The sequence below is a fragment of the Trachurus japonicus genome, chromosome 8 (genome assembly GCF_045865225.1).
Source record: "Trachurus japonicus isolate A0001 chromosome 8, Traja_1.0".
Taxonomy (NCBI): Eukaryota; Metazoa; Chordata; class Actinopteri; order Carangiformes; family Carangidae; genus Trachurus; species Trachurus japonicus.
This window is the reverse complement of record NC_140914.1, coordinates 19294316-19308191: the sequence shown is the minus strand read 5'-3', so window position 1 is coordinate 19308191 and position 13876 is coordinate 19294316. Positions and strand designations below refer to the sequence as shown.

The 13876-nt window shown below is 42.7% G+C and overlaps 1 protein-coding gene across 3 annotated transcripts; it reads right to left on the bottom strand.

The window, feature by feature from the left end:
• Positions 1–6422: 6422 nt before the first annotated feature.
• Positions 6423–13876, bottom strand: luc7l3 (LUC7-like 3 pre-mRNA splicing factor). 3 transcript variants are annotated; one of them, XR_015036300.1, is made up of 11 exons: positions 13676–13876; positions 12709–12775; positions 12564–12603; positions 12332–12476; positions 12062–12136; positions 11823–11927; positions 10440–10601; positions 9802–10169; positions 9040–9224; positions 7769–8922; positions 6423–7082 (listed from the first exon to the last, which is right to left on the bottom strand). XR_015036300.1 is itself a non-coding variant. In XM_085784481.1 (11 exons), the coding sequence occupies exons 1-10, from the start codon at positions 13772–13774 to the stop codon at positions 8732–8734; spliced, it is 1437 nt and encodes a 478-aa protein (XP_085640607.1). In that variant the 5' UTR covers positions 13775–13876; the 3' UTR covers positions 6423–7082; positions 8699–8731. The 3 variants fall into 3 exon arrangements, 2 of the variants coding, with proteins under 2 accessions (XP_085640607.1, XP_085640608.1); XM_085784481.1 differs by having other exon boundaries at positions 8699–8922; XM_085784482.1 differs by having other exon boundaries at positions 6927–7082; positions 8752–8922.

Genomic DNA, 13876 nt, shown 5'->3' with positions numbered 1-13876 from the left:
CATAACACACGGCCGACAATGATGGCAGGAGAGAGGGGAAGGAGGAAAACAAAAAGGTCCATTTTATGTTTGAACTAGAACAGAGGGGAATTTCCAGTTGACCATATACAGTAATGATGAGCCTAATTAATCAGATACATTATTCATGGGGTGGAAACATGTGCGGTGAAAGGGAGGGGGTGGGTGAGGGAGAAGACAAGATTGCATCTTCAGCATTTTCTTGGAGATGATAGAAAACAGTGTGTGTGTGTGTGTGTGTGTGTGTGTGTGTGTGCACTTGACCAACACCAACAATAACACCACTATGGACAAATCATGGGGATCCAATGGCAAAATGAATAAGATTTGTAGAGACTTTCACTACACAATAGGTCAAAGCATGTGACATTTTCACTCAGTCAAAGATGAAAACACAACTATTCTCTAGGTCACTGCCATCTTTCCTGATACACACGAATTCCACAGTCACTATGTAGCTGGCATTCATTCATCAGTCCATTAAATAAATGCTTAGCTTGATGTACTGGAGAAGAGGTTTGTGCAATATGCTTTAAATCAAATATGCAGACATGTAATTAAAAATTCCTATAATGGTGCAAACAGTAATAATAATAGAATAATCAATAAGGCATCTTTAGCAGTGTAACGCATAAGCGTGAGATCAGTAATGCGTCAGTACTGACGGACAATGAATTCATCGATCTGGTCAACAGATGAGTGGGTCAATACCAATAAACCTAGTGAACGGCGATCATTCACGACTGACAAATATTCAAAAAAGAAAAAAAGAAAAAAAGCATTGTGTATTCAGCCTGTAATAAGGAGCCTTTGGCTGCCACTGTCTGAGATCAATAAGTAAATATAGGGGATGTTAATGATCCTATAATGATGCTGCAGCTCAACACAGGGCTAGAATTTATATATATCACCCCATGCAGCTGAAACAAGGCACAGATTTGTTTGGCCAACTTTGTTATCTTTGGCTTTACATAAAAGAGGAGATACGATCTGTAATGATGCTCTTTTCCTTGTTGAACATTAGTCAGCCAGACTTTGGTGGGAATTGTCATTTGTTGTGCTCCAGCTCTCCACCAGGTTTCTCTCCCCTGCTGGCTGCGTGGGGAGACACAGAGGCAGGGTGTGTTGGCTCTGACGTGTCTATGTGTGTGTGTCTGTCTGTCTGTGTGTGTTGCATTATCCTCATTTCACCAGGTGCGTATTTCTCTCTGTGTGTGTATGTGGCACAATTGGTGGTTGTTGTGGTACAAATTAGGCAAGGTCAGCTTGAGCTGTTGCTATGGAGACAGGTTTACACCAAGAGGTGATTTGGTATCGTGGTGTCAGTGGGTATGTTCTTTATGGGGCTGAGTGGACAGACACTTTCATCCACATGCTGCACCAGATACGACTGTTTATCTAAATGTCCTCCACCGGCTTCATTTGACAGAATCAGTGTGAATTCAAAGTCTCTACTCTGATTATTTTCCACTAAAGATGCTCCAAATTCCCGCCTCTCTATCCGCACTACATGTTATTTCCTGCTTACAAAAATAATGCAAGTCATTATGCAGAAAAAAAATACACCTCATGTTATTTTTTCCTTTCATCCTCATCATTCTCGGTCCAACTATTCCTTCCTGAGCTTCCAGAGAGGGAGACAGCACAGAGGACGGGCTTGTTGTCCCCACTCCAAAGCTCACAAAGGGCTTTGACGCTCAGGTGAGAGGACTGAAAACTCTCAACTGGCTGCCACCCCGGGCACCTGGCTCCAGGGTGGCTCGTACAGGGCCAGAAAACTGCAAACACTGCGGGAAAATAAAGAGGGAAAAGAAAAAGAGAACATGAAGGAAGGAGATAGTGGTGAAAGAGAAAGAGAGATGGAAAGAAAGCTGCTGGGCTGTTACTCCTCGATTCGGAGCCCATTCCTGTGGTGGAGCCATCTGCTGAGGGAAGGAGAGAGACGGGAGTCGAGTGCAAACACTGACGCGTGAGCTGCTCTGGTTCCATCACTACTAGTGGGAATGTTGATTGTAGCATCCGATGTGCAGGTATGAAACCAATGAATGGTGAACTGGACCCAGACAGTCTAAAAATACACAATATAGAAAACATATAAGCTCCTGTGCAATGCAGTACATCTTTGTGAAGCTGGTACTGTTTAACTTAAGTGGAGACTGTTGCTAAAGTCAAGGTGACTCAACCCTATGGTGCTTTTTGAGGTGCAGTTAGTAGTGCTGTTGTAGTGCACATCATTCATCTGACTGGTGCCACTGATCATTAATAAGTGCTGCAGTTTGTCCCTCATCGTGCTTTTGCCTAATGCTTCACCATGCCAAGCAACGTTCAAGGCAAACTGTCCAGTTTGTAAATTTGGCCTGTCACAGGAAAGAAGCAGATGGACACAGACGTACTGTATAAAGACTGCCATATGCACAACTTAATCAAATACTAATTGAAATAAAAACCGGCGGATCATAGTCAAATCTCCACATATGGTACGCAGTGGAAGAACAAAAATGACTGGATATTATTAAATGTGACTCTCAGGGACATATTTCTATGGCAGCACAGAGACCAGTGAATACTGAAATTCACTTAAACATTGTGTTGGAAACAGGAATCAGTCTGCACTTTGCCTATATATTAGTATGAGTGATTCTTACAGTATCTGCTAGTCTCCACTACCCCACTTCTCTTGCAATTGATGAAATCCCTGCAGCACCTGAAGGCAGCAGGTTGATAAATCTACAGCAATGCTGTCTGAGTGCAGTGCCATTACACACTGCCTGCTTTGTTTAATCTTTTAAAGCAAACAATACCAAGCTGCTTCCCAGTAAGTCCATACATACAACACTACACAAATCAGCTTGCTTCATTATAAATATGGTGTTCTGTTATTTTAGTGGGAGATGTCAGACATTCATTAATCCTGTGCTTCGTTGCCTCCTTGCCAATTTTTTGGTAGCAAATGTAGCTTTTTGTGTTTTCTCCATGAGAGCACATCACAGTGCAAATGCACCCGTGTCACATTTTATGGTATGATGTGAGATAATAAAACTGAAATCATGTTTGATTGATGTGGCTGTAAACGGCTTCATCAATTATTTTTTTGTATTTATTTCAATCATTGCACAAGTTCAATAACAACCCCACACCATCTGCCTCTGGCTGCACATTGGAGCTCCTGTGTGTTCAGATTGCTGCTCTGCACCATCCACACAACAATATGTTTTTATTTTTTCTTTTGCTGTTTTTTTTTTTTTTGAGAAGCCTCTGTGCCATTTGTTGAGCTGTGGTTGTCATGCATTTCTGTGACTGGCACAGTTGTTCCAGTGCTGTGAAAGCAGTGATGTGACTGGCTAAGGGTGAATTTATTCAGCACCACACCCTCCAATTCTTTTTTTTTTAAACTTAACCTCTGCCAGACCCTTTTGCACCGCTGTACTTACAAGAACCAAAATAGCAGGTGCACTTGGAGACGCTCGCACAGTTGGTGCTCCCAAGACCCTCCACTCTCATCATTACGCTTGTGCGGTTGAAAACAGAGCCCGGTGTGCTCATGTTGCATTGTGACATTATAAAGATTTATCCAGGCAAGAGACCTTTGTGTTTAGATCCTCTTGAAGAGTCAGTGTGTATGTGTGTGTGTTTATGTATGTAGATGGTGTTCTGTTACCTCCATGTTAATTTGGCAATGTTACACCCTAGTTTTTTTAAGACAGGCATGACTAACATGACCGACGTGATTTTTTTCTCATGAAATATGTAGTACATCCGCCTCCCCCACCAAATACTAATGACATTGAAGTGGAATATATTTGCTGCCATCCACTACCAGAATTAATTGGTAGCAATGAGACATTCATGTGCGGCCACACAAGACAGTGAGACACTACTGCCACCATTGGCTACAATGGGAAAGATACAGTACACAGCCGCCTGCATATGAATGCTGGTAGTGGGTAGATATGAAGGTATACATGTGGTTCTTCCAGCCAAATAAGACGACTGATACTTCCCACACCAAATATTAGGATTTTAAAACATTGTGGCATATGAATGCACTAGGATTTGCACCAACATAAATAACACAATGCTGCAGTTTTGCTCCATATCCTGTAATAACATAAAGTGAAACACTCAGCCACAGCTGCACATGGGGTATGCAGCAGGCACTAGCTCAGCACAAATGGCAGACGCCTTAAGGGGAAATTATATTCCCCCATCAGAACATGACTGACATCTGACATAAGCTGGGAGTGTGTGTTGGAGTTTCGATCATTAATCAGACAGCACGCCGGCAGCACTTGATGAATTGCCTTCTCTACTGCATAATCTACATGCTGCTTGCTCTCCCTCCAGCTTCTCTTCAGATCCACTGTGTGTCTATGTGAAAGAGGGGTAAAAGTAGAGAAAGTAGAGGACAATCTATCTCCATTATCCTTTTTTCACCCTGGTTATTTAGCGTCACATCAGGCTGGCTCCCTCCATCTCACCCCTTGTTTCCTGCTCTATCACTTTTTCATTCTCCCCGTCCTTTCAGCTCACTGTCTTCCTGTTGTTTCTCCCTTCTGTTTTTCCACTGGCTGCAACTCTCACCCTGGGGAAATACTGCTTTCCTAATGACATGTACAGATTGTGTGCTGCAGAGAGAAATGGGATGTTAATGTTGCCTGAGTGTGACACTGTTTAAAGTGAGTTAATATTCTCAGGGTGTCTTCAATGCTCCTGTGGGTGAATGAGCAATCTATGATATAGGTTCAATGTCTCAGGAAATACTGTATCCACACTGTTGTGCACATGCTATGTATATAGTCTGGTCAAAAAATGGGGTCATACTGCCTCCTGCTGTTCAGTAATGTAAAGTACCATTAATGGAGTCTAGTGGTACTTCTCAATATACGGTAAGTACATTTAAATATGCTATAAAGCAAAATAACAAATCCGGTCTCACGTCACATCTGCTACTGCCTGGTGTCAATCTTGTTTTCCCTGAACTGAGCACTTGTGCATGGGTCATTTTTCCATGATTCGGCTTTAGTCCCTGAAGTTAACAGACCATCCGAAGCCCACCTGCTGCTTTGGTGTTCTGGGACAGGGAGGGAGAAGAAGATGCCTTATTTTCACGGGCCAAGAGGTTCGTGAGTCAGAATGAGACAGAGCCGAGTCACCAGAGAGAAACCGAGGAGCCAATGTCACAGTCCGCCCGCACAATCAAGCGTGATTATGTGTAACTGAGAGATTTTTTGCTTGCACATAAACACACAAGAGATGTTTATTTCCCTAAATTTGGGACTGTGCAGAGCTGCTATTTTCCTCACTGACAATCAGAATAATGGAACAAAAGAGAAATGTGCCAAAGGACCAGAGTTTCCATTTCAAGCTTTTTGTAGTGCAGGAAATGTGACCAAATTATACATGGTGGCAGTCATTGAACACAGTCCTTTATCACACTCCTAACCACCATCAAGTGTGATACTGACAACAGTCAGAAACAGTTTCTATCTATTTTTGGCCTGATTTCAGGTCATCTGTGGTGAACCCTCTGCTGGGTGTGGGTCGTAACCTGGGTTGTACACTGACCTGGGTGCCAAGTAGCTATTAATTACACTCAAATAACAAACTAACAAACACCTGCAGCTTTCTCCACAGGTACTGTGTCTACCTTGAAAAGGTCAGCGCCACAGCGCCTCATAGATGGACAGTGTTAAGGGAACACAGTGTATGAATGGAAATGAGGGAAACCACTTACTGCATGTAATCTAGAGTCACAGTGTCCATGTGACAAACCAATAGCACATGGTGTTAATTACTATGGACATAACCTTGATATTTAAATTTAAGACATCAAATAGGCATCCATTAGTGCTGAAAAGCTCATTCAGATCATGTCTCCTGTAACATATTGCAGGGCTCCAGACTGCCCCTAAAATTTGAGACGGTGCAAGTAAATTTTTCTCATCTACATGCACACTATTCAGCAAAGACAGCACACCCAAGGCGGTGTCAAGCAGCATACTGCTGAAATAAATGAAAGCCAATAACCATTTTTCCCAAGTGAGATGGCTTTAAGCCAGGATGCAGTTCACTGTATTGTATCTCCATGTGTTTTTGCTAGCTTGGCAGTAATAGGATAGTGTTAATATTTAATAAGAGTTATATTAAGATGACCACAGAGCTATAAGTCTGGGCTATTTATGGCACCATTGATAGTTGAACTGATGATGATGTTAAAGAGGTGGCTGTTTTAGTCTACAGCATTTACAAGCTTACTTTGAATGAAAAATGCTGTAAACAAACTAAAATCTATAAAATGGGGCAAAGGTGCATCCAAAAAATGAAGAAAATATCAATCATTAGACTAATTGTATAAAAATACAAAAAGAATCAGTGAAAAACAAAAGAAATACACATGGCATTAACAAGTTTCTTCTTTTTATTCATCAAGACAACAAGGACATTAAAAGCAGAGCAAAATTAAACAAATCTTAAGTCTTCAAATTCTTTTGATCAAAATTAAATCAGTATATTTTACAGTAAGGGGACAAGAGCAGTCAATGTGAGCTCTAAGTGGAGGAGAAATAGACACGCCCTATCATGGGTCTAACATTGTACATACGCTTTTCAACTGACTGTTAAAAAGGAGGTCAGGGAGTGACGTGGAGCCTGACAAACCAAAACAAAACCACAAGCACTGATTTTTTTTATTTCATTTTCACTAAATGCCAAGAAACAATGAGGATGTGTAAAGATTTTCAAAATAAGATAACAGAAACTCGTACTGAACTTCTCTAAGTTTGGTATTCAACGTGATGTCTGGCTGACACCTAGACCAAGAAATACATCAGATGAACCACAACTACCCTCATCCAGCCAAAAGATCGACAGGTAATGGAACATGGAGATTCATGTTGTTTTTTTCCCCTCTCTCCTCATTTACACATGTATGTTCATGTTTTTTCTAAAAATAAGCCACTACACATTTTGTGGTTCACCTTGTTTTTAAGCAGCGTAGTGTCAGGTTCAGGGTAAGGATGGGTGCGCTCTTCCACTTCTTCCTCCACCAGATATCCCAGCTTCCCCTGTTGGGCAAAAAATGTTCACAAAATGCAATGTCAGCAAAGATCCCACCACATGGGTTTGTAGCAACGACTGCTGCTACTGGAGCAACAATATCACCTACATGACTACTAGCCCCATATATCCCTCAATTTAGCAACAGAGGAGAGTGGAGAAGACACAGGAGACACTGTTAATGATGCACAACTAACTATCCATTTACTAACACATTGAATTTAGTGAGAATGTCCAAGTATTTTCTAAATACTTTTACTTTGATAAAAGTCCACAAAGTCGTGTCACTACCTCACATAAATATTTTTAAATTAGTGACAGCCGTTTGATATTTCCTTTGCCAATGTGAAAGTGCACTAGTGTATTATTATCTTAACCAACTCAACCTAACAAAACCTTAAATATTAATATAATATACACGTCAGGGGCACTTTCATCAGTTGGCATAGGTATATCAAAGCAGCCTGTCTGTGCATCTCAGCATTTTAAAAATGTGTCTCTTGACATTTCTATCAAATGCTTTCTTTTTTCCCCAAAAGTTACCAAATAAAGAAACAAAGAAACACATTAAGTACACAATCAAACTGTCAAGATCATGTTTTGGAGAAGTACAGAATTGTTTTTGTTTTTTTCTGACAGGTAACAGCATTCAGAAATGGATGTGGGTAGAGAAAGGAGTACCTGGGGTGAGTACCTGCACAGTTTGACAGTCAGAGAGTATCCATGATTTTTAATTTGCCCTTTTTCTCATGTGGTCTCGCTCACAACACCAACGCTGTGTGAGGTATGGAAGTCAGCTGCAATTCATTCGATAAACCCTACCCTCCAGTTAGTAAGTTACGTTAGGTCCCCGGTGCTATAACACCCCCCAAACACACACTGCATGGCATTATCAGGCACAGTAAGCTGGACAACAAATCCATGGCATTTGAGTTATGAAATGGCTTGTGTTTTTTTTTTTTTTAAACATACACCTTTGACGAAGGCTTAAAGTATCTCTGTGTGTTTACTAATGAAAAAGTGAATCCCCAAGATACATGTAGATAGATAAATAAACATGTAGACACACAGTGGCTGAACTTTTCTCCCTATATGGAGTGTAATATCTTAAAAAAAAAATCATTACATTTTCCTACTTAAAAATGAATAAAACAAACAAAACAAAATAGATTAAAAAAAACAAACAAGTAAATACAGGCAGGAAATTTTGATTGGATTAGTTAATGTTTTTTTTTCTTCTGCCATTTTGTCCACAAAGACAAATATACATCTATAAGGATCAAAAACCGATACAAAACGAGGGGTACCTCCGGGCATGTTTGCTCAGGGCTACACTGGCCTTTCCCTCTTGGCTTTGTGTGAATGTTTTCTACCTTCTTCTCATTCATCGGGCCTAGTCCTTCATCTTCAGTGCATACATTATGATGCACTATTTGAAAACAGGATAAAGATATATGCACATAGTACATAAGACAAAATCATAGGCATTGAACTGAACGTAAACAGGGTGGGAGAGGGAGGGTGAGAGGGTGGGCAGGGGAGATGGGGGGAGGGGGGAGGGGAAGTGGGAGGGTGGTGGGTTGGGTTGAGAGCCAGAGGGGAGCGAGGAGGAGGACGCACTTACCTGAGCCTGATCTGAGGTCCTATCAGATCAGTTTTAATTGGACTGAGTGTCACCTTCAGATTGGAGGAGCTCTTGCTGGCCATTGAGCAGAGGGGAGGAGGCAGAGGCGGCGGCGGCCTCTGTCTCCATCGGCTCCGCTTCTGATGAAGCCTTGATGGGAGCTGCATCACCGTCCGAGTGCTTGTCTTTCTTAGAGTTGCTCCTCTCCTCGGTCGCCTTACGGTCTGAGAAAACGCACACACACAATCGTCAAAATCTTACCACGTCTGCTTGCTGTTGGGGATTTTTGTATCGTAGCCGACATTGAGCACACACTGTCGAAGCAAATCTCAAGTCCTCACCTTTGTCTTTCGATGACCGCTCTCTGTCCCTGTCTCTTTCCTTGTCCCTGTCCTTGCTGCGGCTGCGGTGGCGGTGAGATTTGCGCTCTGAGCTGCGTGACCTCCTCCTGTCGCGACTGCGAGAGCGACGCTTTCTGTCAGAGCGATCTCGACTGCGCCTCCTCTCCCTGTCTCTGTCCCGGCTCCTGCAGAAACAGCCAGGTGTGTTTTACAAAAAACATTACATAATGCACTGCGATGCAGCGAGGAGACGATCAAAGTGGTACACACTGTCCATGGCCATTCTCTGGACAACTGAGGTGTGCAGGTAGCTTTTGAGTCTGTGGCTAAATTCCAAGAAATTATTTCTTTTCACTGCTGCTCACTACGAGAGAACTGGTATTTAAATTGTCGAATCCAGGAGAGACGTTTCTATTAGGGTGGTGAAGTGAAATTTTGATAGCATTCATCATTTTAATTGGTACTTTCGGCAGCAGGCTTGATGTACCAGGTAATTTCACTGTTGGTGGTATGAGCATGCAGGTTCAAAAATGAACCCACTGATCAAATGTGGACACAAATTTTTTTAATAAACACAAAGGATCATTAGCTGACCAGCCCAGAAATGCAAAGTAGCAACAACAAGTCTAACATGCTGCATCCTGTTGTTTAGACAAGCCAAGTTGTAATGTTTGTTTGAAATATGGAGCTTTTTCCTTTTAGGCTGACAGTGACACACTGTTGCAATTAGACCAAGAATGGGTAAAAAACTGCCGACCATACCTGCTGCGTTTGCGTTCCCTCTCCTTGTCTCTGCTCCTGGACCTCCGCCGATCACGGGATCTGCTCCTTTTCCTGTCTGATGCCCGACTGGAGTGGCGGCTGTTGGAGTGGCTTCGCCGTGCTCTTCTGTCCCGCTCCCTGTCTCTGTCTCTATCTCTGTCCCGCTCTCTGTCTCGCTCCCTCTCGCGCTCCCGCTCTCTTTCTCGTTCCCTCTCCTTTTCGCGCTCTTTCTCCCGCTCCTTCTCCTTCTCTTCCTCCTCTTTGCGCTTTTTCTCCCGTTCCTCTCTTTCGCGCTCCCGGTCTTCTCTGTCCTTCTTCAGAGCTGGGTTTTCACCTTGAGGGTCTTCTGAGCGGCGGCGTAGTTTCTCCTAGGAGTAAGTAAAGACGAGTTCACATGTAAGTTACAAGTTGACCATTTTAAAGTTAAAAACAAAAATAATTCAGGGTGAATAACCTGCTGCAGGACAATGAACTTGTAAGAAATGGTTTTATCAACTTGCAGCTCTTCTTGCGGCTAAATGAAAACCATGAAAACATTCAACAATGTTCTAATGTAACAATAACTTATGAAACCCAAGTCATGTGTATCGTATCTCATCATCTATGCATGAGGTCTTGTTGACAGGTGATCCTGTTACCTTGAGCTCCTCTACAGTAGATTTGATCTTGGCGTAGCCCATGTGCTGCTTGCCCATCAAATGGTCATCCACTCGGGACTGTGCATCGCCTACAATGAGGAAGGCCCCACACACCTCACAGACTTCCATCTGTTTCTCCTGAGCTGCAAAGCTCTCAATGGTCTGGACAAAAAAAAAAAAAAACACAGAAGAAAACAGCAATAAGTAACAAGCAACATATTTGTCAGTCCCACCAGGAATTCGCAATGTCGCGATCACAACAATTAACGCAAATTTAACCAATCCCTGTGAATTTGTGCGATCTTGCAATTTTGTACAATCACCGCAACTTTTCCGCAAATTGGACCAATCGTCGGTGCTTTCAGCGAGTTACACAGCAGAGAGTCGGGACGGAGCGGTGGTTGAAAGTGAGTCCACGGAGGAACGCCGTGGTTGGGCTGATGGCAAGAAACTTGACACAATGTGCACAAAGTGATAAGTAAAGGAACGCGAGCTGAGTCGAATGTGTTGAGTGTGTGAGCTGTCCTGGTTGACCACCCGAGGCTGTGTCAACCCCGCAGCACTCGCCGAGGGAGAATCCAGTACGCCACCGCAGGACCGGAGCAGAGCAGACGGTGGCCAGGATCCCCTTTCCCCATCCTAAGGCCCTGGCCCTGGACTTGAGTAGCCACCCTCCCCTTTTTATTCAAAGACTGGACTGTTTTAATGGTGTTTTAAAACAGTTGTTTTACCACGATTTTTAAACAGACATTTTAATTAAAAGTAAAATAACTTTCAACTCTATGTAATTTCCCTGTGCCTTTCCTAACAAGTGGAAAATTGCTGGTATAACAGGACCTCACATTATTTTGTGGCATTTCAAAATTTTCCTTTGATTTTTAATTATTCAGAACAAAACTGCAACTTTTTTTTCGCAACTTTCGCTGTCTCCCGCAATTTAATCGCAACAAAAGCGCTTAGATGTGGCTGCAAAATCCGGCATTTTAGGCCGCACAGACCTTTCTTTGACAACAATGTAAAATTAAAGAGATAAAACATGCAATATTCTTCAGTGTAAATCGGGACAATTTGGTGTTAAAACGGCAATATCAAAGCAGATTTTAAAAGGAGCTTTAAAGGAAGTCACTGATTCTGCCTTATCCAAACTCCAACCGAACAGGAGAAAATCATGATGACCCACACCATTCAACATGTGTGGGTCATCATGGTTTTGCTCTGACTGCTTCTGTACAGCCTGGCTGTTCTTTATATACAACATGTGACCTTATTTCCCAAAACTTCAGTTTAACTATTGAATCTGGTAATAGTGACGTCTGCTGGAGTTCTTGTGCGAACCCTTCCACCCCCTAATAGTAACACATGAGCAGAGCCTCTGTGACTCACCGAGGGGGTGGAGCTAAGCAGCTCCCTCTCATCCTTCAGCTGCTCCACCAGCTTCATCATCCCCTGGGCCTCCTCCACTCGCCCCTCCGATCCAAGCTCCTCAATCTGAGCAAAACAAAACAGAAGACAAGTTACAATGCAGTATCCTAACACCGACAACCAGATCACTGAGGTGTCAATGCGAACTTAGGTGATATGAAACATCCTGTGCAACTAATATTAACATATTTGTTACAAACCTGTACAACTAAGTCTTCTATCTTCTCTGTTAGAACCTGAATCTTCTCCTCATTCTTTCCTGATGGACCAGGACCCTGCAGGAAAAAAAACAAAACTGTCAGGTGCAACCACACAAGTTGTGTTCTCTTTTTCTGGCCAACACAGTTTCCATGTTACTTTTAGATTATAAAATCCAAGGCCACAATTTTCTCATGACTCATTAGATCTCATCAAGAAAATACGGCTATAGGAACAAGTTACAGAGCAATGTTGCAAAACACAACACAAACCCCTGCATTCTGCTGAGCCTGGGAAAGTGCAAGCCGGGCATGCCCTCTACGTATCCGCCGTTCCACCTCTGCCAGGAGTGACTGCAGGTAGCGCAAGAAGTCCCGCTCATAGCCTTCCTTCATGAACCGAGAGCTCTTCTCATACCTGAACAAAAAAGAGGTAGAAGCATGTTAATGAGAGGAAAAACCAAATCACACAGAGAAGGATTCTTATAGCACAAGCAGAACTTACACTTTTCTGAGATTTTCGTCATGGATTTTCTCACAAGGCCCTGAAACATGAAATAGTTCACATTATTGCATTTGAATATAACTGATGCATCCATCTAATACATCTGAACTAAACATGTAAATACATGCACAAGTTCTTGACTTACCCAAGTCAGAGCGGGTGTTTGTGAACAGCTCAGCTGGGCAGAACCCACACAGGTAGTATCGACAAACCTAATGAGAAAGGGACTTTTTTAATGTTTCACATATAAAAATCATCAAATATATGCACATCTCTGCCTCCTAACGTTAGTGTTATCAGGGCTCCAGATTCACTAGGAGCACAGTGGTTCCTAACTTAACATTTTTGGAGTGCAAGAAGAAAATTTAGGGGCGCACACTATAAATTGACGTGCAAAGCAAATATTCATTCATAATCCTTCCTCACACACATTGGTCAGCCACTTGTAATGGCAGATACCAGATTCTTTGAGTCGCCTCTTCCACGTTTCATTATGGTTAAAAAAAAAAAAAAAAACACACAAACAAATTTACTGGTTACACATGCACAAGTAGATGAAAAACTACTCGCACTGTGTCAAATTTTGGGACAAAATGCCCCCATTTAGGAGCAGTCTGAAGCCATGGTTATATAAAGTAGCCTAAGTGATAACCTTGGTTAACTGCGAACAAAATGAGCTTTGCAAGTCGTGCAAACCAAGGTGAATCGCACGCTAAAATGTTAATCATCATGTCTCAAGTTACCAGTTGACTTGAGATCCACCAACCGAAGTAGGACGAAGGTAAATGCATCAGCAGTTGATACTTAAACCCTGGCACAGAGAACAGAGCAAGGTCCGTACTGTTATAAGCCCCATTGTAAGCCACTGAGGTACCGTTAGCATTAGCAAACTCCCACTAACCAGCACGCGTGTCTACAGACAGCACTCAAAACGCCAGCTTAACGCCAGCATATCCGCGTACTGCGATCACACACTGAGTGGTTTACCGCAGCCGTATGTGGGCCAGGTCTCTGCTCCCACATGCTATCAATCTCTAGGTATCTTAACTGATTAGCGATACGTTGCATTATAAAGACCAGCTAGGCTAACATGAGCCCGAATGCTAACTTACGCTCTCGTCATCCCATCGCACGTTTGATCTCTTCTCGTCCGGGGCCAAGTTTCTATCTCGGCCCATTAACTCGTCGAGTAACTGGGCTGCGGACAGCATTTTGGCTAAGATAATGTAGCCTTAAAGTTAAGAGTACGGCGCTATCTCCCGAAGAGCCAGTTCACACCATTTATTGCGCGCAAAGTACTTCTAATCAAAATG